The 26,357-nt window shown below is 41.8% G+C and overlaps 1 protein-coding gene across 2 annotated transcripts in view; it reads left to right on the forward strand.

The window, feature by feature from the left end:
* Positions 1-26,357, forward strand: part of LOC307026252 (cyclic nucleotide-gated channel beta-3-like) — a 91,589-nt gene that overhangs the window by 42,212 nt on the left and 23,020 nt on the right. For both annotated transcript variants that reach the window (XM_079661502.1, XM_079661501.1), the window contains exon 2: positions 1,352-1,406. In XM_079661502.1, coding sequence (XP_079517628.1) covers positions 1,357-1,406 — 50 coding nt within the window. In that variant the 5' untranslated portion in view covers positions 1,352-1,356. The remainder of the gene's footprint in view (positions 1-1,351; positions 1,407-26,357) is intronic.

Below are 26,357 nucleotides of genomic sequence, written 5' to 3' on the forward strand. Positions count from 1 at the left end.
GAGATTTTGGCAGCGGTGTTTGGTACTCCACCTCTGGCTCTCCTCTGTATCGCGAATCTCTAGTGGAGTGCACGCGTCTCAAACAAGCCTAGTGTGTTTACAAAATTGCGGCGCAACTTGGTGGGCGGTACCCTGGAAAGAAATCTCTGGGTGAGGCAATCTCTGCGTGAGAAATACAAGGTGTGGCGTGTGATCCTGTGAATGGAGTGAAATGCGTGTGTCTCACGCCAATTGCGTGAGACTTGAGAGCTCTGTAATAAGGAGTTACAATAATCCAGCCTTGAAGTAAAAAATGCATGGACTAGTTTCTCTGCATCGTTTTGAGGCAAGATATGCCTGACCTTTTTTTTTAGTACAACAATAACTTGGCTGATTTGGACAATTTAGGAGAGGTTTCAGGGGTTATTGAGCTATCTCACATGCTCAAAAAAAAAAAAAACACTCAGAAATTGTGCAAATCATCCAAGCCATGTTTTAACTATCATCCCCATGAGGCTAATTGTGAAAAGTGCCCAACATATGCCCATACAATACATTTCATAACACATCTCGAGGTTCACTTCAGAACTCTGGGAACTAGGGATGGCCGTCACTACTGTCTCGCCAAAAAAGGGATTGACTACCCCCACTACCACCACAATGAAACACGCCCAGAAGAATGTCATGCAAAGCTGCCTGCCGTCGATTCTCCCTGAACTGCCTGATCTTTTTAATGTTCCATGTTAACCGTTTGTGCACATAGCATGAAGTAGAAAATATCGCCAATGCTAATGTAGCATTAGCTTTAGCATGTGTCCCCCGGGGGTATCCGGGCTTAAACGGTGTATTATAGAATGATCACACCGGTGTGACAGTACTCTTCAAAAAGTTCACGAAATATGACTACTACTCTTTAACATTTTGGGTTACTTAATGTTACTTCATGTTAAGGCTAATAAAAATGACAAGGCTAAGCCGGCTGTAATGCTAACTAATTTGCTTGCTACTAGCTAGGTAGCTAACTTGATCTAGCCACTCCTGGTCCTTTCATCAGCCGGGAAGCGAAAGAACGAGCAAGACACATTGCTGGTATGATTACAACCTGGTACTAAGCACACAGACATCTTGATAAAGTTATCTTGGCTATCTCTTATATTTAGTGGAGGAAAACAATTATGACATCACTTGCTCGACTCTGGGATATGTAGCCTTTCTAGTTGTGTATTTTTCATAGTCTTATATTTCAACAGTTTTACGACAAATGTGACTTGGAAATGATTTTTTAAGATTGAAAAACATTATATGTGTAATTCATGGCAAATATAAGTTTTCTCTCGCCATTGACCTCAATACATAATCTTTCCGAAATAAGGTCCCATGTGTTCCACCGGAAAGGGAGGGACTTCGCTTCTCTGTAGGCAGCAAATGTGATTGAGACCCAGCAGAGTGAGATGAGACCTCGGCCGACCTTACACCTGGGTTTGTGTGTGTGTGTTCGAACAGGGCTAAAATAACCAGATGCTCCTGAGGCAGGACAGGTGAGCAGTGGCAGGTGTTTCTGGTAGGCAAGTTAAACATGTTTAGTATAGAACTAGTCTCTCCTTCAGCGCTGTAGCCATGGGTGGGCCAGGATGTGCCATGTAACGAAAACAAAAAGTGCATCATGGCTAATCATACACAAGGACTCGAGCGCTGTAGACACAACAGGGTTGCCATTTATTGTGAATAGAAGTTTGAAATAACACCTTACCGCCACTGACATTCAGCGATGCCATTCAGAATTCTGTGGTAAGATTGTCACGGTCGACAGGTTTCCGGTTCTCTCCATTTATATTTCAACAAGCTGCTAGGGCAAAAACAAAAATCATTACCCAGGAAGTGAACTACCCCGTTGTGTACCATTTATAAAGGAGAAAATAGCTGCTAAATCCGGTCTTTAAATTACACTCTCAATGGCAAACACACCTGCAAGCTTCAGGCTGTAATGTGTGAGCATTTATAGCTGTTCCCTTATGTCTGTTCTGTTCTTTCAGTGATAACTCACTTAATGTAAAAGCCTACACGTCACCCTGTGTGACTCATTGGGACATGTTTATGTAGGGTAACATTGACTTAAGCGTGACCAATCGAACAGAGTAGTGCATTTATTACTTTTTGCAGCAATATTCTCCAAAAAATAAGTGCTTGTGAATATATACAATATTGTGGATTCATAAAAACATTGTTGACTTCTTCACAGCTTCTTTAGAAAACTAAAATTGTCGCAAATGTTAAAGGTGGGGTAGGTAAGTTTGAGAAACCGGCTCGAGATACACTTTTTGTTATATTCCATGAAATGCTCTTAACATCCGATAGCAATAAATATCTGAAGTGCTTTGACAAAAAATCCATTAAAAAATGTCATCTGTGGAAGCCGTAGTACTGTACAAAGCACAACCAATCATCTGAGCCGGCCCGGCTAAAGTAACTGGATGGCCTACCTGCCTGTCAGCCTTCCATCTGTGCACAAACTTATCTCGCGCCCTCATTGGTCATGTGCGCGTTCATGTGTGTTGGAGGAGGGGCTCTGGAAGGAAGTGGAAGATTCTTTACGGCTATGTATTTTCAAATTCTACCGCACTCGAGCTGGTTTCTCCAAAATTACCTACCCCACCTTTAAGTTTCTGTGTGGTGGATCATCACCAAACATGCTGCTTTCAGTGAATACGCTCAAACTCACTTTCTTCTTCTATTTGGATTACCTTTTCCATACAACTTGACAGCAGTGCACACAGCATTGTGGGTTAGCAGCCTGGATGTGTATTAATCAGCTGCAAATGTAAGGCTTAAGCAGGATGTGTGCTCTGGGATCCACAAACTGCCATCTGTGATTGACACCAATGAGGCTAAGTGATGTGTACACATTTAACCGTGTGTCTGTTGCTCTCTGTTGGCATAGTGCATTTAAGTATATCTCATAGCTCACTTCCCAAAAACAAAGGCACTGTGGTTGATTGTCGAGTTACTAAGCAGAAAGGGCTAATAATGTGCAAATCATCTTCTTTAATAGCCCAATAATAGCCAGCTATTACCCTGTTTGAGCTCTTCATTGACAGTAATGAGAGCTGTGGAGCTATAATCAGTCCATAATAGTGTGCAGGTCTGGCACATAAAGCAACAGTGGGAAAAGATGGAGGGATGGAGCGAGAAGAGAGGAAAAAGACAGCTGAGAAATCTCAGACGAGGCCAGATGCCAACAATGCTAGCTTTAGGAGGAAATTAGTTCATTCCCAGAGGATGTATCGAGTAACATCGGCGTACACACACTGCTGCTCAACCGCTGATAGCTCAGTGGGAATGCTACCCAACGCTGCGGCAGCTACACAATACGCAGCGGATTGTAAGCTTTACCACCTGCAGTCCCTGAAGGCGTCAGAGTGATGCCATAACGCTGAGCCGTCCCACTCAATTAAAGACATTGCAACAGGACAGCTTTAGTTGGGACTAAGTCTTCAGAGGATTAAAGCTAGGAGGCATGGCAAATCGATCAGGTCTTTCACTACATGGCCCTATCAATGGATCGGCACGTTTTACATGTAATCCATCAGGCTGGGTGGATTAAAACGCCTGCACGTACAGTCAATTCTATCCTCAGTTGTATAGAGAGCCAACTAACAGGCCTCCATGTAGGTGCGTTTATATATATATGTGTGTGTGTGCCTGTGGTAGATAACAATGAATCAAAAGGGCCCAGCTGACTTATGTGATCGTCTGGAAATGAGACACAATATTCCGATAGTTTGTCCAGTGAATATTCCACGGTGTCTTATTCCAGGATGGTCTGCTCCAGTTTGTAAGCGTGGGAAAGCAAAGCTGCTGTCTGAATGAGGCCAGGCCAGCCAAAGGCCTGTGAGGTTTGTTTGCATGTGTGTGTAAATGTGTGTGTATGTGTGTTGCAGCTGCAGCACAATCAGTCAGTCCAAGCATATCCTGTGAACTCATCCGAAGTCATAAACACAAGAGCTATGTGTATCAGGCTACTGTGTTCATGAGAGGACTGACTTTATTGCACTGATTTGAAAGTCTGAAGCCGATTCCTTTGTACAAGCTCTCATAAAGCTCCAACTATTTATTGAATGCTATGCAATACTCTGTTGTGGGAGAACTACAAACATGACACCTGATTGATGTCTAAAAGCTGGTTTAGGTTTTGCACAAACACGTTCAAGGGACACGGTATGTAATTGGATTTGAGGAAATAAAGGAAATGAGGCCCCTGTCAGCCATATTGGCTCCACCTTGGTTTTTTGATAAGGAAATGAACAGTGTCATTTCATCTCTGCTGTTTGTTGACAGGGATCCAATATACAATCCAATATATATCCAACATTATCACTGTCACACCAACATATTTGCTTATTTGTCTTAATATGCTTTGAGAATGGCTGCAACTAAAAAGGCTTACAATATGGCCTCTTTAAGACAGACCCCAACCCTCACCTGAAACAATTCATACGTGTAAAATGTGTAATTGTTGCACTGGTTCTAATCTCCACACACACACACACACACACACACACACACACACACACACACACACACACACACACACACACACACACACACACACACACACACACACACATATACATATATATATATACACACACACACACACACACACACATATACATATATATATATACACACACACACACACACACACACACACACACACACACACATATACATATATATATATATATATATATATACACACAGAGAGAGAGCGCGCCTGGATCGTTGCATACAAATGAGGTAAAATGATTAAGACAGAGACGGCTTCATTCGCTGTGTTCGTGACTGTCAGTGCGTGTGTGTGTGTCTGGGCTGGAGCCGTGTGCTAGTGGCTGTCAGACACCTGTCGGCTAATGAGACACAATCAATCCACCCCCCGTCGGTCGGACTGGTTAGCTGTTATCTCACTCTCCACTCTATCCATATATCTCTCTGTATGGGTCTTTCTTTTTGTCTTTCTCTCTGTTAACCCTGTTGTTTCTTTACACACTGTCTCTTTCACCGTTAGTATCCCCCCCTCACTTTCATCTCTTATCTCTTCTTGACTAAACATAAGCAGTGAAGTTCAATCAAGAGTGCTGTCAGGTGTGAATATCTATGATGAAGGAAAGATGAAAACTCATAATACTGACACTTCCCTGAATGAGTGTGGGTACTTGAAAAAAAGAAAGGTGTTACCTACTGTAGCATTGTTAGCAGCTGTTAGCTCCCTTAGCTTTAACTCACCAAATTGAAATGTCATGGCATGGTTTAAGTAAGGTTTTAAAATACTGCCAGATAGTTGTAGTCATGCTCTAGCCCTACAGAGGGCATGAAACATTTCATTTGCCAGTGATGCTCAATATCAAAAAACAAGGAATTTCTAAAAATTAAATCATATCCCCTTACATTCTTTGATAGACTACAGAGAGAACACAAAAACTGAAAAAATATGTATTTAATTCAGCTACTTTTAGAGATTGTATGGCATGACCATCATGGAACGCATCAAACAATCATTTCAAATGAGATTTCAGCGCATTCTCATTCAGCTTTTGTTATTATTCTCCGGGCGATTAATAAACCAGCCTTCACCAAGATGAAAGCCAGACATCGAATCAGGGCAGAGGCTTATCTCTCAGGGAAAAACAATTAGGGGTCCCAAAGGACAACTTTACATGGGAAAAAGACACATTTATTATTTAGTTTTACCCGCTAGATCCTGTGAATTTCATTAAACAGTTGATTTACAAACCTTCTAGTGCTTCCGGTATCGACATTTGCTTATGGCTACTTCAATCCTTGTTATCTGTCTTCGTACAGTCGGCTGGGAGATTTCTTTCCCCCAGAATGCTTCATGCCTCAGGCTTCTTTCCCAATCATTAATCGACGACAATGTAAAGTGATTATCAGGTCTAACAAAGGGAAGGCAATTTTGTGAATGTGAGCAAGAGAGACTAGCTTGCATCAAGGCCGAGACAATCCTGACATGACAAATGAAAATCCACTGAGCGTTGTCGGCTCTGCTATGACAGTCTTTGATAATGACAAATTGTTTCATAAATCGAAGCTGGTTTTCAACAATGTCTTCAACGGTCAATCTAATACAAGTATTTTCATTTGCAGCAGAGCTCCAGCACGTCTCAGCAGGTCATGTTATTTTCACCACAGGTGGATACTTTTCATTAGAGAGGAAGAAGGGTAAGGATTTGTTGTTCTGGTGATAAAAACTTAAGGATGTGAAGATATAGGGATTGAGGAAGTTTCTCAAGCACTGCACAAACATCACAGTTCAAGGCTTTAACTTAAAATGAACTGCCTAAGTCACAATTTGGTAAACCCTTCCATAAAACATATATAACCTAGAGACATATCCTAGAAAAACTAATGGGTGCAGATGGCCTGTCAAGCTGTATATCCCCCCCCCCCCCACATGTTGAAGGGGTGGTTGTTTAGCAAGACTGTTTTCCTTAATTGTAGAAGCAAGGCCTTGATCAGAGTTTTTCGATTTTTTTTCATAATGTTTACACTTCAGTGACTTATTTGCTTGGATACATTTAGCCCATGTTGGTTAGTCGTCATTCTAAAAGCCTTTTCTCTCATATTGCTATCTGTGAAAACCCACTATTTTAGAATACAACCAATACATATAAGAAAACGAACCTCTTGCTTGTTTTAGTATTCAAGCAAATTGTAAAGCAGTTTGAAAGCAATAAAATGAACTTTGATTTAGCGCTTGACCTCTTCTACGCTACACAGTGTTTTATTCAAAGCTTCTTTATCGCTTGATCTAAATTCAATGTGGCACACTTATGTAATATGGCAGAGGATAACAGCATACCAAGTCAATAAAAACCTTCAGAGGGCTATTTGGCACCAGAGTATTACAATAAGAAGCATAACGTAGGTGTTGGGGGCGAGGGGGAAGCAAAGACCACCTTTTCTCTTTTTACTTGACTACAGTATATGGCTATTCGAACAGTTTAATCTGAACAATGGATCATTCTTACTAATTCTGGCTAAATGTGTTGCTGATTTAGTTCAGTACTTCACAAAGACCCATAGCCCATTAGTCTATCAGCCAATGTAATCATAGCTTAAAACAATGACTCCCTATTGGAGAAATGACCTCTCCCAGCTCAATCTCTTTGCTACACAGGCACTGAAAACACATCTCTAACGGCGCTTTTCCACTGCAGGGCCTCGCACGGCTTAGTACGGTATGGTTAGGCCTTGGTAGGTCAGGCTCACTTTACGCTGCGTTTCCATTACAGTTTACAAACTGGGGTAGTAACTATAGTAACGCAGTGTAGGCGGGGCAATCGGCTGTTCGGCGGGCGGAGTGACGCTGCGTAAAACTGCCGTGACGTCATCTTCAATGCGAACCACAAAACCAAAACATCAGCCGTTAGCTGTTAGCACTCAGAGCTCACAGCTCCTCATATCTGTTCAGAAACTAGACAAAAGCTAAACAAATACAAACCACAGACTGACTGTGTCATGGCGAATACAGTCGCTGGTTTATTTATGTCTGTAGGCCGTTGTTGTGAGTGTGGACGGTCGGAGCATATACAACGTTAGCTTAGCCTGATCGATCCGATCTCCATTCAGAAAACACGCATTTTAAAAGGTTGTTCCCCTGCCGTCTTGTCAAAGCATTAACTCATGGTTTTTACTAACCGGTATCAGTATGTTGTTACTTCGGCATCATTTTGAAACGTGTATTACAATTAAATCACGGTCAAATACGTTCATTTTGTTGTAGTTGTACCCCTTGCCAGCGATTCTCTGACCGTTCAGCTTGTTTACGTCATAGTTTAGCATATTCAGCACGGTTGTTGGCCCGCTAAGAACCTCGATTTTGGAGGGCCAGAAAAAAAGGGAAAAAGTAGCCCTGAGCCGGAACTACCCATAGTGGAACCGTGCTACGTGCTGCAGTGGAAAAGCGCCATAAGAAAAGCTAGACCCTAGTGCCCATTATTGTCTTATAAAATCACAACCCTGCCTCCCTCTCATGCCCCTGGTTTATGATATTGAACGCTTTTACCCTTCTATCGACGAATATGGCTTTTTGGGGCCATAGATATAGTCACGAGCCTTTTTAGTGGTTGCAGTCAGGACCCTGGTATCTGTAGTCCTGTTACTTCCAGGTTTAACATCAAATATTGCTCGCTGGCAAGTGTTTTTTTTGAGAATATAAAATGGTATATAAGTGCGTCAGCGAAATGACATGTAATGTAATATTCTAATAATTGATTATTCAAACAATTATCAACATACGGATTATTTAAATGATGATGGGGAGAAAAGAGTAAGGATATCTAGAAAGAGGAACAATTGCTTTTCATACTTCCATTGGTTTGCTGCTTCAGTAAACAAGTTGCTTCAGAGGCTAATGGCTGGAAATCCCCTCGGTGGCTCTCTTCTCTTGCCTTTCCTCTCCTAACTCCCATCCATCCTTTCCTCCTTTCCTTCTCCATTCCCTTTCTCTCCTGCTGTAGTTTTGTCCTGTTTTCTGTCCACGTCCTCCTCTTTCTGATCTTTACCACATGGAAGGGGCTTTCCAAATATGCTTAATTTGGCCGACTCTACGTGGAGAAGGAGCCCTTGAGCTGAGGAGCAGAGAGAGTGAATTAAAGATGGATGGATGGAGACTGAATAATTAAAAGAATCAGAGGCAGATGGGACTGCTTTGGGGCAGTCAGACAGCTCTCCTGATATCATATTCAATTATCTTATACAAACTGTGTGTGTGTGTGTGTGTGTGTGTGTGTGTGTGTGTGTGTGTGTGTGTGTGTGTGTGTGTGTGTGTGTGTGTGTGTGTGTGTGTGTGTGTGTGTGTGTGTGTGTGTGTGTGTGTGTGTGTGTGTGTGTGTGTGTGTGTGTGTGTGTGTGTGTGTGTGTGTGTGTGTGTGTGTGTGTGTGTGTGTGTGTGTGTGTGTGTGTGTGTGTGTGTGTGTGTGTGTATCATGTGTGTCTAATGATTGTCCAGGCATGAGCTGTCTCCCTACAGCTACATCTAATAGGAACACAGACAGCACCGTCTGCTCGCTTGATGTATTCAAATGGCTTTGGTGAACAGAATGAATAATAGATGTGATTGTATGTGTTTCTTGTGTCTTCGGTGGGATTGAGAGTGGTGGCGGAAAACTGGGCTGTCTAAAGCAATAACATCAAAGCTCTCTTTGACAGGACAGTAGTTTTGAAAACATACAGCAGAGGGATGTAACCGGCTGTCAAACTGAATGCCTGTCTGAATAATTTACAGTGTTTAATTTTACTTTATCTTTAAGCCTACCTGTCTGTCTGCCCATGTCTTGTGTCTCTATAGGAATGTAGAAGTTTGTATAGTGGGCTTTGAGGTGACATCTGACGCATAACTAACTACAAATGTGGCGTTTTTTAGAAGCTAATACGAATTCTACTTCTTAAGGAGGATGTAGATTTCAGTATGGCTGAAGGCTCCCAGGCGCACTTTCACCAGGGTCCTTGCAGATCCTTAAAATGTTTTTGAATGTCTGAAATTGTAGAAGTGGAGGCTTTAAATCTGGTTCTGCACGTTCTTTAAAGAGAGGCGACATCAGACCTTGGCTTTGCATCCCCCAGCATGCACCGCGTGTTTCAACCGTCAACATCTGTATCCGCTGATAATGACCTTTGATGACTCCCATTGGCAAGAAGGATGACATTCCCTGCAGTGGTTAATGTTTGTGTTTCTTTTGGGTTTGATAGATTTTGCCCCAGTTAAATGTTGTTTTTATTTCTGGTTGGACTCGAGAAAAAGCCACTGTCTGGACTTGACTCTGGCATGACATGAAAAGGCTATACAACTTGGGCCCTAGACATGTTCTTTCAGAAAGAGGCAATATCTTGGGAGCATACACAAATGTAACCACAATTAAAATGCAGCACGTAATGGCACAACTGCAGTTGGTCTAGAAAATAATACAATGATATTACGTGAGGTAGTATTCATCCTTGCGACATGACCTCTATTTCAGCCTCTGAAGTAAAGCAATTACAGAGCACACCTAACCACTAGACAAGCCAACTGTGAAGAACTCAAGACAAAGACTCTGAGAGAAAAAGTTGTGTTCACAGTTTCTGTAAAACAATAAAGGTTTGGTCAGTGATCCAAACAGTAAATAGATGGGACATCTAATAGGCTGCCAGAAAACAGCCCTTTCTCAGTACAGTCAAATGCTCTCAGGGATGGCGGGCAAAACATCACGTTCTGCTTGGAAGGAGGCTTTCTGAGGTCAGATGTCTGAATTACGTTTCATTGTTTTGCAACCTGAAACTTGCCCTTTTCAACGTTTTCTGGAAAAGTCCTCAGGAACTTGCTGCTACCTAGATTTTCCTTGGGGACGTGTGTATGTGTGCATCTTGGGTGTTTGGCTCCACCACAGCGTGGTGATGATGATGGGGTAATTGGGTTGCCAATGTGGCTGTCTGCTCGCAGAATAGGTCAGACACATCAATCACAGAAACCTCCACAATGCAGTCCTGATGAGAGACTGTAAACGCTTTGTGTTTGAGTCGGAGAGAGGCGGAGGGAGATGTTATTGTGTACGATTTTTCATTACTCGTACGGGTGTGGGCTCAATGTATGATTATTTCAACTTGTGTTTATCCACCCTCAGGATCTATTCACAGTGTAACAAAGAAGCCACATCACACATGTCCTTTTCTTCTTTCTTTACCCTGTCCTCATTTCATCTCATTGTAAATTCCAATGTAGGAAACAAAGCAGGACATCTTTCAGACGGAACACATCTTTTTAAATGACTACCTGACAGGACAGCTGTTGCACAAGAATACTATCTGTTGAAACATAAATAAGATTCCTTTTCATTTCATTTTTGTTGCCAGATGCTAACTTTTTTCCATTTTTAGCAAACCAACAAATAAATGCACTTGTTTCCAATCAGTCACCATGACAACTGTTACATGCAGGTTTGTATGCGAGTTGATGCTACCATGGGATGACATGGCATTCTGTAGTCAGCCATTGGTATGACTCATGTTGTTGTGCAAGTGACTGATGAAGAGTCACAATGCTCTCAGCACTGAAGAAGGACAATCTAGAACATGTATCACTCCGAAGAAAAGACAAACACAGAAAAGCTGTAAGCAGCACAAGCTATTCACTTCCTGTTTCTCCATTTCGGTTGTGCCCATACTTTGCAGACCTACAACATTGCTAAAAATAACAAATAAAACTATAATCTTTTTGATATGTTTTTCAATGATATTTGGAATACGGTTTTATTCTGTGTAAGATTTCGAATCATATTACAATGTCAGTCAAAAATAATCAGATTTGTTTATTTTTCTCAAAATCATGCAATCTTTTCCAAACTTTGATCCAAATGAAAGTTGAATTGATAGGCTGTACAGAAACAAACTTTTCACATTTCAAACTTGTCTCACAGGACTGTGTGAGTTTTGTCTGAACATTAAAAACATGAAAGTATTATATGAACAAGTCGACACAGAGAGAATCCAATATGAGACTTGAGCACTGCAGTTTCAGATCAACATGTTTTAAAGTCAGATGTGAGCTCTCCGTCGGCCCTGCAGCTTCCCCATCTGCCAAGCCGAGCAAAGCCTGTCGATGATGAATCTTCCAACACCGAGGACCTCTGTCCTCCCAGACGAGCCATGCATGACTTTTGCTGAGCGCTGCCTCATAGCTTCCAGCTTATTTCAAAGGTTCAGTGCTGCACAAGTTCAAAGAGCTTGCATGCTAAATCAATGCTTATCCATATAGCCACACTGAGGCCAAAGGGGAATAAGCAGCCTCTGGTATCTGCATTTCATTTCCGTCTTTTGCCGTTGTTGCATTTGTAAGCATAACGTAATAATTAGTTTATGGTTATTGCACATCATAAGAGACTGGATGAGCTCAGTGTCAGTTATAGTGGAGCCAAAGTCAGCAGCGTTATGCTGAGCTGTGCTGTTCGAGTCTGTGGAGTCTGTTTTGATATCCATGGCACTGAGGAGGGGTTTCCCTTTCTTCTGAAGTCTCAGGGGCCTCATGTGTTTTCACCCCTCCCCATTTTCATTATGTTTTATTTATTTATTTCCATGTGTGTTTTATATGTTTCACTAAGTTCTTTTGTATCATCTCGTCATCTCCATCCTCAAAGTTTGGGATGGGGGGTGGGGTTACAAACAAACAATTTCCCTTCATGCTCTTTCCACTGCATGGAGAATCTTCACTAAGTACATCTCTGCGACCACCTACCTTGATTTAAGGACCTTTGTTTTCTTCCAGACCTTTCGCTGCCGCTATCTTTAGTCTTGACCCCTGACCTGCTGGTAATTAAATATGCTTCCTCTCTGAGAGTTACAGCATTGCTAGCAAAATGACACCGTACATGTGTTGCCTCCAAAGGTTAGCGTTTGGGTTGGTAATGCACTGGCTGTAAATACAAACAAAGCAAGCTGTTGATAATAAGCAAAGCGAGACCTCCTACAGTCATTTGATGACTTTATGTGGCTGATGTTTCACTCTTAGTACGCAAGCCAAACTTTTACGGCAACAGAGGATTGATGCAGTGGAAATGCAATAATGCCAAAATAGTCACAGCAAAGCGTTTAAATAAAGCTGATGGCAATTTGTAACGGGAACACTGGATTTATACTGTTTACCTCACGATTGTAGCAACACGATTTGATATATTGGCCTCTTTTTTTTCTTATTCGCAACTTCAAAAGCAATGCTGGATTTTCAATATTAGTGATTCCTTTTGATATTTGGATTTTCGAGGCAAAGTAAAGCTAGTGACCTTCTCTGGCACTGTATTACTTTCTGAAAATATTTCTCTGAGTGTGCTCCAGAGCTCAGAGGGTAAATACAACTGTAAAATAGCAAAGTATGCATTTCTTAAAAACCTCAAGGTTAGGCCATGAGGAGTGCTCTCGCTTCATCCTGCTTTCACAGTAAACAAACATTGTTAATTAATTCAGGCTTCAACTGCTATTTTTATACAAAACTTGGTGACGCCAATCATACATTTTCCATTGATAATAATAATTGCCCCTTCTAATCCTCCCATACATTTGTAATTAACTGGTGGAAGAGTTTATCATCGTGAGTACAGGAAGGACTCGGAATTATTCTTGGGGGGAAAAAAAATCATTTTCTGCAGTGTCAAGGATTAGTAGCTCCGTGATGCACACACCAAGGAGCTGAGCTGTCAGAAAAGGGACAATTGTGTAGGCAGAAGTGTGTGTGTGTGTGTGTGTGTGTGTGTGTGTGTGTGTGTGTGTGTGTGTGTGTGTGTGTGTGTGTGTGTGTGTGTGTGTGTGTGTGTGTGTGTGTGTGTGTGTGTGTGTGTGTGTGTGTGTGTGTGTGTGTGTGTGTGTGTGTGTGTGTGTGTGTGTGTGTGTGTGTGTGTGTGTGTGTGACGGAGAGAGAGATTGACGGTGTCCTGTGCAGGAGGGGTGAGGAGCCATGTGCTGCTGAGTTGAGTGCGACAACACTTCTCTTGATGCTGTACTCCAGAGAGAGTGTGTGTCACTTGGTAGTACAGAGGCAGAGATACACAAAGAGAGAATGATCTGAACTCCTGCTCCACCAGATGCTACATTTCTCTTTCTCCTTTACTCTGTATCATCCGCTCCTCTTCTATCTCATTGTCTGGCATCCATATTTCTAACCAAAGTATAGTTTTCTTTTTGATTGGAAAAATAGGATTTGTTCAAAGATCTTCCGCAGCGGCAGTACACCAAAGATGATTCCTGAATGAATGATTCATAGGATATGCAAACCTTGTCAGAAGAGATTCATTTTGTCATTATTTGTGGGTGCTTCAGATGTCTTAATCTACATGAAAAGGTGACTACATTATCCGTGTTGAGTTGCAACCGTCCTGTAAACTGTCAGAAGCGCTGAAAAACCCAAGACAATAACACAAAACTCTTATCGAAAAAGATGAAAGCAATGACAAGGAAAGCTTTGAATCGTTACCCGGTTGCCATAAAAGTTGGCAGATTAAAGGAAATACCAATTATCGGAACTTGTGGAATGTGTCTCAATAGACTCCCTTATTACAAAAAGTGAATGGCTCTCTGGAGTTATAGCTGCGTGTGGTGGCGTTTTACTGTTGGAAAAGATTACAGTCCTCCGTCATCAATCTGTCATCATTAGTAATAGCACTGACGCTGATTCCACCTCCACACATCCTGCTTCTCCGGAGTCATTATATCAAAGGCAGTCACGGCCAAAAAACTCTGAGCGACGAGGTGTTGCATAACATTTGTTTCAGGTCCAACTTCGCCTAAACCTCGCTGTACAACTTCCTGGGTATCAGTACCAGGAAAGAGGCCAGCTGTTAATGACCCGACAACAGACAGAGCTCTAGTTAGGGCAGTGGTTCTCAAACTTTGTCTGTCATTCGCCACTTTGAACAGGTGGGCCTTTTCAAGCCCCACCTGTCCCTCATCGCTCCAATAAAATGGTAGGCCAAGCTTAAAATTGTCAAATGTATCGTTCTATAACTATATTTATATATCTATAGCAAATAACATCAGTTCAAAAACAGAGAAAATCAAAAACAAATAACAGTTCAGAAATATAGAAAATAAAAGCGCAATGGTGTCAATCCTTGCCTCAAATGGGCTGAGTTCCAAAAATATAGAAAAAGGGCCTACTTTTAACAATTGTGTTATCAATGGTAGGCCAAGCTTAAAATTGTCAAATGTATTTAAATAACGTCAAGTTCTACATCTTATAACAAATAACATCAGTCATTAATAACAAATAAAATCAATAACAAATAACATCAGTCAAGAATAACAAATCAAATCAATACATTCAGCAAATACATTCAGAAATGCAAATGACATGAGTCTCATCACTGGATTATTAGTGACTGCAATGAGCCTGTTTTGCACTACACATCTTTTCAAAACGCTGTGTTACGCCCAGGTCGGGAACCTAGGCACAAAATTGCACCCTCCCCACTCCCAAGAAATGGACAATGTCTTTGGTAATTTTAATTACTTGTTATTTTTAACAGGAGGCGAGAAAACCCACATAAACAAATAAACCTTGGCATACAGTGGGGAAAAAAAGTATTTAGTCAGCCACCATGCAAGTTCTCCCACTTAAAAAGATGAGAGAGGCCTGTCATTTTCATCCTAGGTACACTTCAACTATGAGAGACAGAATGAGAAAATACAATCCAGAAAATCACATTGTCTGATATTTTAAAGAATGTATTTGCAAATTATGGTGGAAAATAAGTATTTGGTCAATAACAAAAGTTCATCTCAATACTTTGTTATATACCCTTTGTTGGCAATGACAGAGGTCAAACGTTTTCTGTAAGTCTTCACAAGGTTTTCACAAACTGTTGCTGGTATTTTGGCCCATTCCTCCATGCAGATCTCCTCTAGAGCAGTGATGTTTTGGGGCTGTCCCAGCTCTCTGCAGGTCATTGACTAGGTCCCCCCGTGTGGTTCTGGGATCTTTGCTCACCGTTCTTGTGATCATTTTGACCCCACGGGGTGAGATCTTGCGTGGAGCCCCAGATCGAGGGAGATTATCAGTGGTCTTGTATGTCTTCCATTTTCTAATAATTGCTCCCATAGCTGATTTCTTCACACCAAGCTGCTTACCTATTGCAGATTCAGTCTTCCCAGCCTGGTGCAGGTCTACAATTTTGTTTCTGGTGTCCTTTGACAGCTCTTTGGTCTTGGCCATAGTGGAGTTTGGAGTGTGACTGTTTGAGGTTGTGAACAGGTGTCTTTTATACTGATAACGAGTTCAAACAGGTGCCATTAATACAGTTAACAAGTGGAGGACAGAAGAGGCTCTTAAAGAAGAAGTTGCAGGTCTGTGAGAGCCAGAAATCTTGTTTGTTTGTAGGTGACCAAATACTTATTTTCCACCATCATTTGCAAATAAATTCTTTAAAAATCAGACAATGTGATTTTCTGGAAAAAAATGTTTTCTCATTTTGTCTCTCATAGTTGAGGTATACCTAGGATGAAAAATTACAGGCCTTTCATCTTTTTAAGTGGGAGAATTTGCACAATTGGTGGCTGACTAAATACTTTTTTGCCCCACTGTACATAAACCTTGCCTAACCAATAAGTAAAATAAAATACAGGCTTCTTACCTACTCTGACGAAAAAACAGGATTTAAACAAAAGAAAAGGGTTTCACACACCTGGGGAAATTAAAGCGTGTCTTTCAAGACAGGTTCAATTAGTTTAGCTTTCCAAGATACACAAATGTACAAAAGGACCGGTAATCGGTAGATTTAAACACACAGCACAACAGATCAGATTTTCAACAACAATCGCTGAGTTGGGAGTAGGAGAGGTCGATGGGAGAGAGGCAGATGAACTGCATGGCTGAAGCTTAAGTAGTCCAACAGTCCACTACCGCCCGCGAGGACCCAGGTTCCATTCCAGCCTGAGGTCCAAAAAGTTTATTAAAAAAAATAATAATAATCGTGTCCATTCGCGACCCACCTATCACATCTCTGCGCCCCTCACTTTGAGAAACGCTGAGTTAGGGAGTTTAAAGCCCCAATGACCAGACACTGGGTGAAATGGGATTAAGATTGGAAAGAGAAAGGTGATAAATGTAATTCTAAATCAAAGTGTGAAGTACCAGTAGAGGAAGGCATCTGCCATTTTGATCAGTGTGATCTGAAGATTCAGAAGTAAAGAACTGTCCCTTTTCCTGCCTCTGCTGTACTTTTCTTCAAAGAGAAATTGAAAGGGTTAAAGGTCAGTACTGAGGAAAAAGGCAAGCTGGTTTAGTTTCAGTTGTAGCAGCTGTGGGGGATTGCAAAGGAAGCTGAAGCCCGGTCAAGTCTTTGGGGGATTGTGGGGCAATGAGATTCCCGCTAAAGTCATTTTCGAGCTTTATCAGCACTAGCCAATCACTGTGGCCACTGTGGAGCACCGAGGACCATCCATCATGGCAGAGAGAGCAGGCCTTTGTCACTAGATAATGCATTGTGAGGAGAGAAGGGGGAAAACGTCTCAAGTGGAGAGTGAATGTCCTCCACTGCCCTTAAAGGAAGTTATTTCATTCTCATGATAGTCTTTGACTGTAGGCGTGTGCAGAGCAGCAATGACAAAGTAAATAAACAACAACTTATAAAACAATTACCCAGAAGCTCTACCCGCGCTCTGACAACCACATATTTCTAGAAACCCCAACAAAACACCAGCCGCACCAACAAGCACCAGAGGGCTCAATGTCCATCCTCATCACCAAGTCTGGAGCCAGCCCCAACACTCAGCCACTGGAACAATGGGCTTGATTAATGCCCCGTCTCCTCCAACTGTTAACTAGTGAGAGAAATAGAGAGCCTGAGGATGAGAACAACCCCGAACAGAAGAGGAATAAATAAGCAGCGAATGGGTGTTTAGAAGAACTGGTTTTCTCATGAGGTTTTACCCCGGCAACAACAACAGCAGCAGCAGCAGCAGCAGCTGTCTTTAAACTAGAAGAGAGACCTGGCAGAGGGGTGTTATGTCCCACCTCTGCCAGAAAGAATTGAGTCTCAACAAAAAGAAATCCACCACAGAGATTAAAGGGATAACAGTCCCTGAAAGTAGTCTCAGCAGTGCCAGTGAGAGATCGGAGGGAAAATAACTTTTTTATTAATCCAATATGAGATAGATGAGGTCTATTATATTACAGTCAGAGTATATTCTTTTTTTTGTTTTTGGCAATATTATCCTCCCCATACTGTACAATGAAAGATAGAAAAAGAAAATTCCCTCTTTAATAAAAGTGTCCATCAGATAGCTGTTTTCTCTTTTGTGTTTGCAAAGAAGCAAAACTGTTTAATCTTACGCCCCAGGTCCTCTGACTGCAGAAAATGGGAGATAACCTTCACTAATGTGAATAATATAGCACATCCAACCTTTTTTTAGAACAAACATTAGTATTCAATCTTTTAAACCGAGCATGAAATTAAAGTGGCAGAAGATGCATAGCTAAACCACATCTACGCTACACATTTGCATGAATATAAAATGTTGTATATCTATGAATGTGAAAGCTGGTTTTATTAGCCTTTGTTACTGATGACTCATGTTGGGACAGCTGTGTGTTGGCCGGCTGGAAGCCCCTGTGTCCAACTTTGCAAGTTAGATTTTCACAAAGTAATTTATCAAGCTCAAAATGATATTGTGTTGGGACTGTTTCTGTGGTGGATTTGGATCAAAGAATGGAAATTGAGGAAGAATTGAGTTGTATAGGCGTTTGTTGGCAGAAACATTAGTATCTTGATAACTCTCTTTCTATGATGAAAACTATAGATTTATTTTTGGCGGGTTATCTTGAGGAATAAGTAATATGGTGTTTTCTGCTCATAGAGCTGCAGGTTGTATAAAAAGGTGGTGGCTCTGTTATGGGTCCAGAATTGTCCTTTAACATGTGATCAATTATGTTTTTATTAGTTGAGTGATGAAGTGACGACCCTTCTTGACTGTTAATAGAAGAAAGAGTGAGACTTAGCCGAGGCAGATAATTGTTCGTGCTTTTACACGGCTTCCACAGATGTATATATTTATTGTCAAAGCATTTAATGTATTCATTGCTATCGGGATGTTAAGAGCATTCCATGGAATATAACGAAAAGTGTTTCTGAAGTGAATTACCTACCCTACCTTTTAAGGAAAACCACATAATCAGTTGTTTCCACTAAAGGCCAGTCAAGACATATTGTATGTTTAAGTGACAAAACCATTGTTTAACTCTAGGAATTATGACCCCTAGGCACAAAGTCGGCAGGACGAAAAGATTGGGGTTGTTGAATTGGTCTTGAAAAAAATATTACAGACCACTTTACACTTCTTGTTGCCCACCGTACATTTATTTTGGCCATGGCTGCTACTGCTATATTTCTGTAACGGTGATGAGAGAAATTGTATATATTTTAACAATTAGTTTTCCCTTCGTTCCTTTCGCTAAAGCGATGTTCCTGCAGTCAACCCCCATGACCTCATGTGTTTTACTCTGGGACCACCTCCACCATCAACAGCTCTCTGTGACTATTAAACACAGACTTCATTTCCATTACTGGCTTGTGTTTCTGTCTTTGAGTTAAACATTCATTTCTCATTAAAAGATAAACTCCCATTGTCCTGTACCAAGTCAAATGTGTTTATATTGATATAACTGAGCAATTCTGCGGATGATGAACTTGGCTTTCACAGATGATGTTTGTTATTGGCCCGAGAAGCCTCTCTTAACAGATTGGCTGTTTTTCTTTCCCAGAAACCACAGTCTTTATATATTTGCTTGACACTTAGTGATGTCTATGTAATGCAGGCTGGAAATCACATGCTGTAGATTGAGGTGATTACGCTGTCGGATTTAGATTCAGATTTCGCCAACTTAAGATATATTCCTGTCCTGAAGTGATTTATTTCTCTCTTATGTGACTGAGCTGTGCTGTACACTGTCATTTTCTTTGCCCCAGGGAACTCTCGGTCTCTCTCATGTTTCACCACCAGACTGGAGGCAATCCATAGTCGATTATAGAGTGAGGAGTTCATGCACCCGTAATGAATGACGCTGCTACCTCTGCTGACCTTTTACTCAGTCCTGAAATGACTGCCTAGCCTAGAAAACCAAAAAGAAACTGCATTGTTTCTGGCCTGACAGTCAGTGAAGTATTTCCATTCACCTGACTAGTCATGAAAGACGCTCTACCTCGACTGACCCTCAGCGAGTTGGGAAGGGAAAATTGATTTAGCATCGTGACGCTCATCAGGATGACTCACTCCTCCCTGCCAGAACCAGATGAGAGGGGAACTTCCCTTCTTTCCTCCTCCAGCGACTCCAGTCTGTTCTCTTTTCTCTGCGTTGACGTTTCAACAGCCCGAATAGCACCAGGGTAATATTTAGGTCTGGCTCCTTTTGTTCCTGCCTGGCAGAGTGTCAGACACATTTAAATAAAAAACTGGAGATGGGCATAAAACGAGGTGAAAGCCAGCGGGTGAAAATGATGGAGGGAGGAAATAACGTGAAGGAATATTGTGTTTCCAGCACTGTGTGGCTGCAGGAGGCTTTTATAACAAAGCTGATTCCAAGCACCTGTCTCATATTTGAGAGTAAGGCTTTTCCCGTTAGTGTTGTGCAGTCAATCATTTCTATGGCAGGTAGGGTGCTGGAAGACACTTTTACAGCTATCTGTTCCATTTCCTGGGTTGGCATTGTACCAACACGCATCTCTTCAGCAAACTCTACTGCATTAAAACCATTTTTCTCCCTGCACATAAGTCTCGCAAAGATGGCTGTGCAGTGTGCGAAAGCATAATCTACTTATCAGACTAGATGTACATCACGCTATAAAAACATGCCGCAGCCCCATAGGTTTGATTCATCTAGCACACAACTCACATTAGCGGGGCTGAGGTTCAGCAGAGAGAGGGATGGTAAAAGCATTTGCACATGAGACAAGACATCAGTCCCAGCCAGAGTTCTGGCAACACTTCTTGGGATGTTTAAAGTCGCCATAAAATACTTCAACATGTCTTCAGTCCTGTAAATCTCTGGTTTCTGGGAAATCCCTGGGAAGATCGTTGTATAGAGGCACACCCTCGCTTTCTTTAGGGTATGTTCAGCTTGTTTTCTAACGTTTACTTATTACTAACCTCAATTGGTAGGTTCCCTACTTTCTATGAAACGAAAACACACAGTTTTTATTTTTCCCACTTTGGATTTCATAGACCTTTTGGACATTACGTCAAAACTATTACTTCTTCATATTCTGTTGGTAAAGAATAGAATATAATGGGAGGGATGAAACCCCTCTTTAATGGTCACACATGCAGAGCACACAGCACACACAGTGACATTTGGCCTCTGCTTTTAACCCATCCTTGTACCAGGAGTCTAGTACTAGGAGCAGTGGGCATCTATTGTACAGCGCCCGGGGAGGGCAATGGGAGTGGGGGGGTGTCCGGTGCCTTGCTCAAGGGAACCACGGCAGGGCCAGGAGGTGAACTGGAACCTCTCCAAGTAGCAGTCCACACTCCATATTTGGGACTTGAACCGGCGGCCCTACAGCTCCCAGTCCAAGCCCCTAGCGACTGAGCCACTGCCGGACAACCGGTTGCCACAACCGTGTTCTTCCTACTACTACAATGCACTAGTAAGCAGATGAGTTGTGTTGGACCATTGTTGTTCTTTAAATCAATTACATATCCAAGTAAGTATAGTTACACACACAGTTACAATGCAGCAACCAGGCTACACAGGCACATCAACGAGCTTATCTTTTACTCCGTCACTGTGTCTGATGCCACAGGACTTGCCGCACATTGATCACAGCTTCTAGTTCAGTGAGCAAACACAGACGCAAGGCTGGAGCAGGCTATCACGTTGCAATATCCACTCTAACATGATGGTGCCTATTGATTGGGCTCATCCCAACGGCTGCTAATAAATACCTTGTTGCTTCATCTGCTGCAGTTTTACCCTGAGCTTGCATTTCTCCAATATGGATCCTCTGCTGCGTAAATCCCCCATTTGCTCTAAGTAGGACCTTGTGCCATTGCTTTCTAATAAAGATTAAATATACGATCTTGGATAATGGTGTTGCGGCGATAGATGGTAATAAATGGCTTTAAGAAGAGCAAGACCATCATCTTGCCCAGGGTGGAAATCAGGAAATGAATAGCTGTAGTAATTGTGTGTAGTAGTAATTGTGTGTTGTATGTGTGTGTATGAGTGTTAGTGCGCAGAATGGTTTTCTTCCCTTGCAGAGTGTTTTCAGTGTACAACACGGAGATAGCCGGCTGTCTGGCAGGCTTCAATTTGTGTAATTTTTATTATTTTTTTTTACCCACCTGACAATTCCGCCTCACTCATTCAGAGTTTTGTGACATTCTGAATCAGCAGCAGCTTCCAAACAGCAAATTGACTGACATTAAAGTGAGCTGCTCCTCTCCTCGTACGTTTCCTCTGCTGAGGCAGCGATGTCAATAAGGCTACTGTAGGTCACCTCAGCCATAACGATCACGGCAATGGCCTTTCTATTTATTGGCTTTATCAGTTAAACAAAATCACCGTTAATGATCGCTTTTTACAACTGTAATTGTTTTAAGCTTTGCTAGTGAGATTAATATATCAGCCAATGATTAATGGATTGACATGACATTTATTGCAGGCATCGTCATCAGAGGAGGAATCCTACTTTTTAGTGATCCTCTTTTCTGTAGTGCCACTATGAGCTTAGCTTTTGTGGTTTGCGTTGAAATGTCCTGACAACTGGATGGATTGCTATGAAATTCAGTTCAGACATTCATATTCCTCTCTGGTTGTATCTGATTAACTGTGGTGATCCCCGGACTTTGTATAGAATCCCTATTATCCCCATTACTATGGTCAAATGATGACCCCATTATCTGATGAAGGCTTGAGAGTTCACTTAAAGCAAGTTAGGTTAACAGTACAGAGATCGATGTTTTCGTACACAGGTCGGCATTGGGACTTTTAATCAGAGGGACATTCTTTTATGACATACAATTTAACTCCTTGAATTGTTTGTAGACGGTAGACAAGGCAGTGACTAGAATAGAAAAGAATGGAAGGGAAACAAGTTTTTTCCTTATGTATCGACGTACTGGAACAATGCTACATATGGCAAGAGGAAATGGAAACAAAGAGAAAGGAACATAGATGAAATCAGAAAGAAAAACAGTGAGAGTGAAGACAAAGCAAGTTCTTTACTGAAGCCGCATCAAGTGCTCCTGTCCCTGTGGCCGTTGCCCACAAGCCCCGGGGCTGGACCCCCATCCCATCCTGTCCCAGAGAGACGCATCATCTGACATGCTCGAGTGGAGGGGCAGGTGCTGCGTCCCAGCAGGAGGACAATGTATGCCATTCCTGTCATGGCATGCAGCCAAGCTCTCACTGGAACAAGGCACAGGAAGTGTGTGTGTGTGTGTGTGTGTGTGTGTGTGTGTGTGTGTGTGTGTGTGTGTGTGTGTGTGTGTGTGTGTGTGTGTGTGTGTGTGTGTGTGTGTGTGTGTGTGTGTGTGTGTGTGTGTGTGTGTGTGTGTGTGTGTGTGTGTGTGTGTGTGTGTGTGTGTGTGTGTGTGTGTGTGTGTGTGTGTGTGTGTGTGTGTGTGTGTGTGTGTGTGTGTGTGTGTGTGTTCGATCTGAAAGTAAAAATCTGGCGTGGCAGCAAGGATCGGTGGAAAAAATGGCAATGCACTTGGACGTGATATAAAGTCAGCAGTACATATGAACAGACACACACACACACACACACCTTAAATGCCGTTCAGCAGGTCTGTTAAAGTCCAACGATCCGCTCAAGGTACATTAGACCCAAGCAACACCTCTGCCTACCTGATACACATTCAACCAGAGTAATTTATTTGGAATCAAAACATCAAATTACTGAATATACCAAAAATAGTCGCAAAATTCACAATATCTCCACTGCTTTATGTGTGAATTTGCACATTAAAGTTGCAAAAAGTAGATCCACACCTTGACGGCCTCATGTGGTAGTGCGAGATCCTGAAGTGTTTGAACTTCACCATGACAGATTTATGAGAGGCTGTGAGTAAAAGTTTCTTCTTCCTGTCAAGTGGAGATAGAGGTGATGAGAGCAGTGTGTTTCTCTCAGAATGTCAGTACAGTGTGTGGGGGTTAAATCCAGCAGCTGGCTCCGGAGTTTCTGTGTGGAGTTAGCATATTTTCTGTGGGTTTCTTCTGGGTCTCCTCCCATAGTCCAAAGACATGCAGCTCAGGTGAATTGGAGACTCTAAATGAAGTCTTAGGTGTGTTTTATGAGAATGTGATTGTCTGTTTATGTGTGTTTAAATGCTGACTGAAATAGTACCTTGCTCTTCGCAGTCCTGCAGGTGCACAGATTAAACTTTCTATTACATCACAGTCTCTGCCTTGCCTGTGTAAACAATGAGTGGCAGGACATGTTGTTGTCCTGAGTCGATAAAATCCCACTAGTGTACGAAAGACATACTTTATCCCAAAGATTTGAAATTCATCCACATTGTGCTAAATTCCATCTTTGGCAGCTAAATAATTTAAGCAGACTCCTCCATGAGTCCCACAATAAATTAAACAGTTTTTTGACAAGAATGAATCAAATTTACAGTCGTAATTATTTCATCATATGGAAATGACATCATAACATTCATAAAAAATGTATGTTGTGCTCTGTATTACAACTCCCAGCTAACACGAGTGGAACTAAATTATAAATCCATTGCATTCAATCTGTAATTTGTCACTTGAACTTACATTTTACATGAGGATGCATTTTCATTTTACGTTCATAATGTTTATGTCTCTGCCTCTCACATTCTAAAATGTAGAGTAATTCATTTCATGAAAACATCTGTGTAAGCATGCGTGGCAAAAGGCCTTTAAATCACAGGGTGGGTTTGTCTGTTGTTTGTTTTGGAATACGCTAAACAAGAAATACAGTTGGTGTTAACCATGATATAAAAGTCACATAAACCGCCACCTAAAGGAACTACATCTTATGTCATTTCCCAAAAACACACTGATTACATCGGTCTGCCGAGAAGTGGAAGTGCATTTTAAATCACAGAAATTAGGACAATATAATGACAGAGGGAACTCGCCGATTCCCACTTTTTAAAGAGTAATGCCGTGTGTTTAGTCTGTCTCTGCTAGTGTCTGTAGTAGGAAGCAGGAGAAGCATAGTTTGTATACTAGACTGAAAGCAGGAATTCAACTCAGACAGTCAAATAATTACAATAAAAGTCAGAGGAAATAAAAGTGCCAGTGGAGTGTTTTTGCTCCTACACGGCCCACCTGCTGTGCACAGGCCTCTGTGATAACGCTATCCTTAGCAAAACAGCTTTGTATCACTTCAAAAACACCAATGGGAAGCATGATGTATCCTTAAGCTGAGGTCAACTTCCCTTTTATTATTACACGGTGGATTTATCTGGAGGTGATCATTTTTTACATAAAAAGCTGCGCTACTGTATTTCATGCACACAGTCTCAGCAACGCACGGCTCTTCTATATATAAAACACACATCCACACACAGACCTGACGGATTACACTTGGCACCCGTAGCATAGATATGAAGATAGTCGGAGCTGCAGCTCTTATCCAGAGGAAGTGGAGCTCGGCGGGGGGGGGCGGGGGGGGGGGGGGGGGAAGGAAGAGGGAGGATGTTATCAGTGTCTCCATCTGTGGAGGGTGGCACAAGACAAGATGAGAGCCACACCTTTCACTAACCTTCACCTTCCTCCTCTTGTTCTCCAACGTGTGTCTGTGGTCAGATGGCAGATAATGCGCTGTCAGAGCAATGCATGGAAAGTCCCTCCTAGTATTGTTACAGACATTTAAGATTGATCTTTATCTATGTCAATCAATGTCTGCTCATGTAATGTTTCAGGCATTTAAGCAGTTCCAGATTTTGTCCATAGGTACCATTGTTGGTGATGAATCACTTGAACTATTAGTTGATGTATTGGACTTTTAAGGCCATTCAAAAACAAATCATCAAAAAGATTTAATCAAAGAAATGTTATTACCTCTGTAAGGAACTGAGAGGCAGAGTAGTGGGAGGCACCTACATTCCCAATAGGTGGCTCCACCCGCTTCCAATTAACAGTATTGGGAGCAGGTGTGGAGACCTCACACCTGGTGCTAATCACTCCCTCAAGGGAGACAAAGCACACAGGGTTGCTCAGATGTGGGTGGCACATGGAGGGAGCAGGAGACTCCCAGCGTGAGGAAACATTTTGTAAGCTGGTAAGTCGGTTAGCGGCCCGGCTACGTTAGCCTTTGTATAGTTAAAGGTATTTTTGAGTTTAACAGCAATAAAGCCTCTTTTTTGGACTTGAACACTGCCTCTGTCGTGATTGCTACACTACCACTTTTCTCTTTATCTGCCCAGTCCTGTTACACCTGTAATATCAAGCAACAAGCTCCGCCCCATATAACCCCATGTTAACTTTCAAGTACAAATAAACATGTTTACCGCATAGCACATTTGATATGTTGATTTTTTTTTATCAATGAAGCAAACTTTCTTTTTTGACAACTTAACAGGAAGTACATTTTATATTATACACCTTTTATAAATAAAAAAAGGCTTAAAGTTAGACATGTTTAAGAACATGGTTGCTTTGAGTGACAGGTGGGTGACATAACAAGGCTTAGCCTCTAGCTTGAAATGTGTTATTTCTTTCTTCGACCTTTATAGTATGTATCGCCCATTTATTTTAAAGTGATTGGTCATGTGCCAAATAATTTTTAACTGATTGTTAATGTTATTTTTCTGCTATGATATACCCAATTCTGCTGATTCAGACTTCCGTCAGTGCAGTT

This window comes from Notothenia rossii (assembly GCF_949606895.1).
Source record: "Notothenia rossii genome assembly, chromosome: 12".
Lineage (NCBI taxonomy): Eukaryota > Metazoa > Chordata > Actinopteri > Perciformes > Nototheniidae > Notothenia > Notothenia rossii.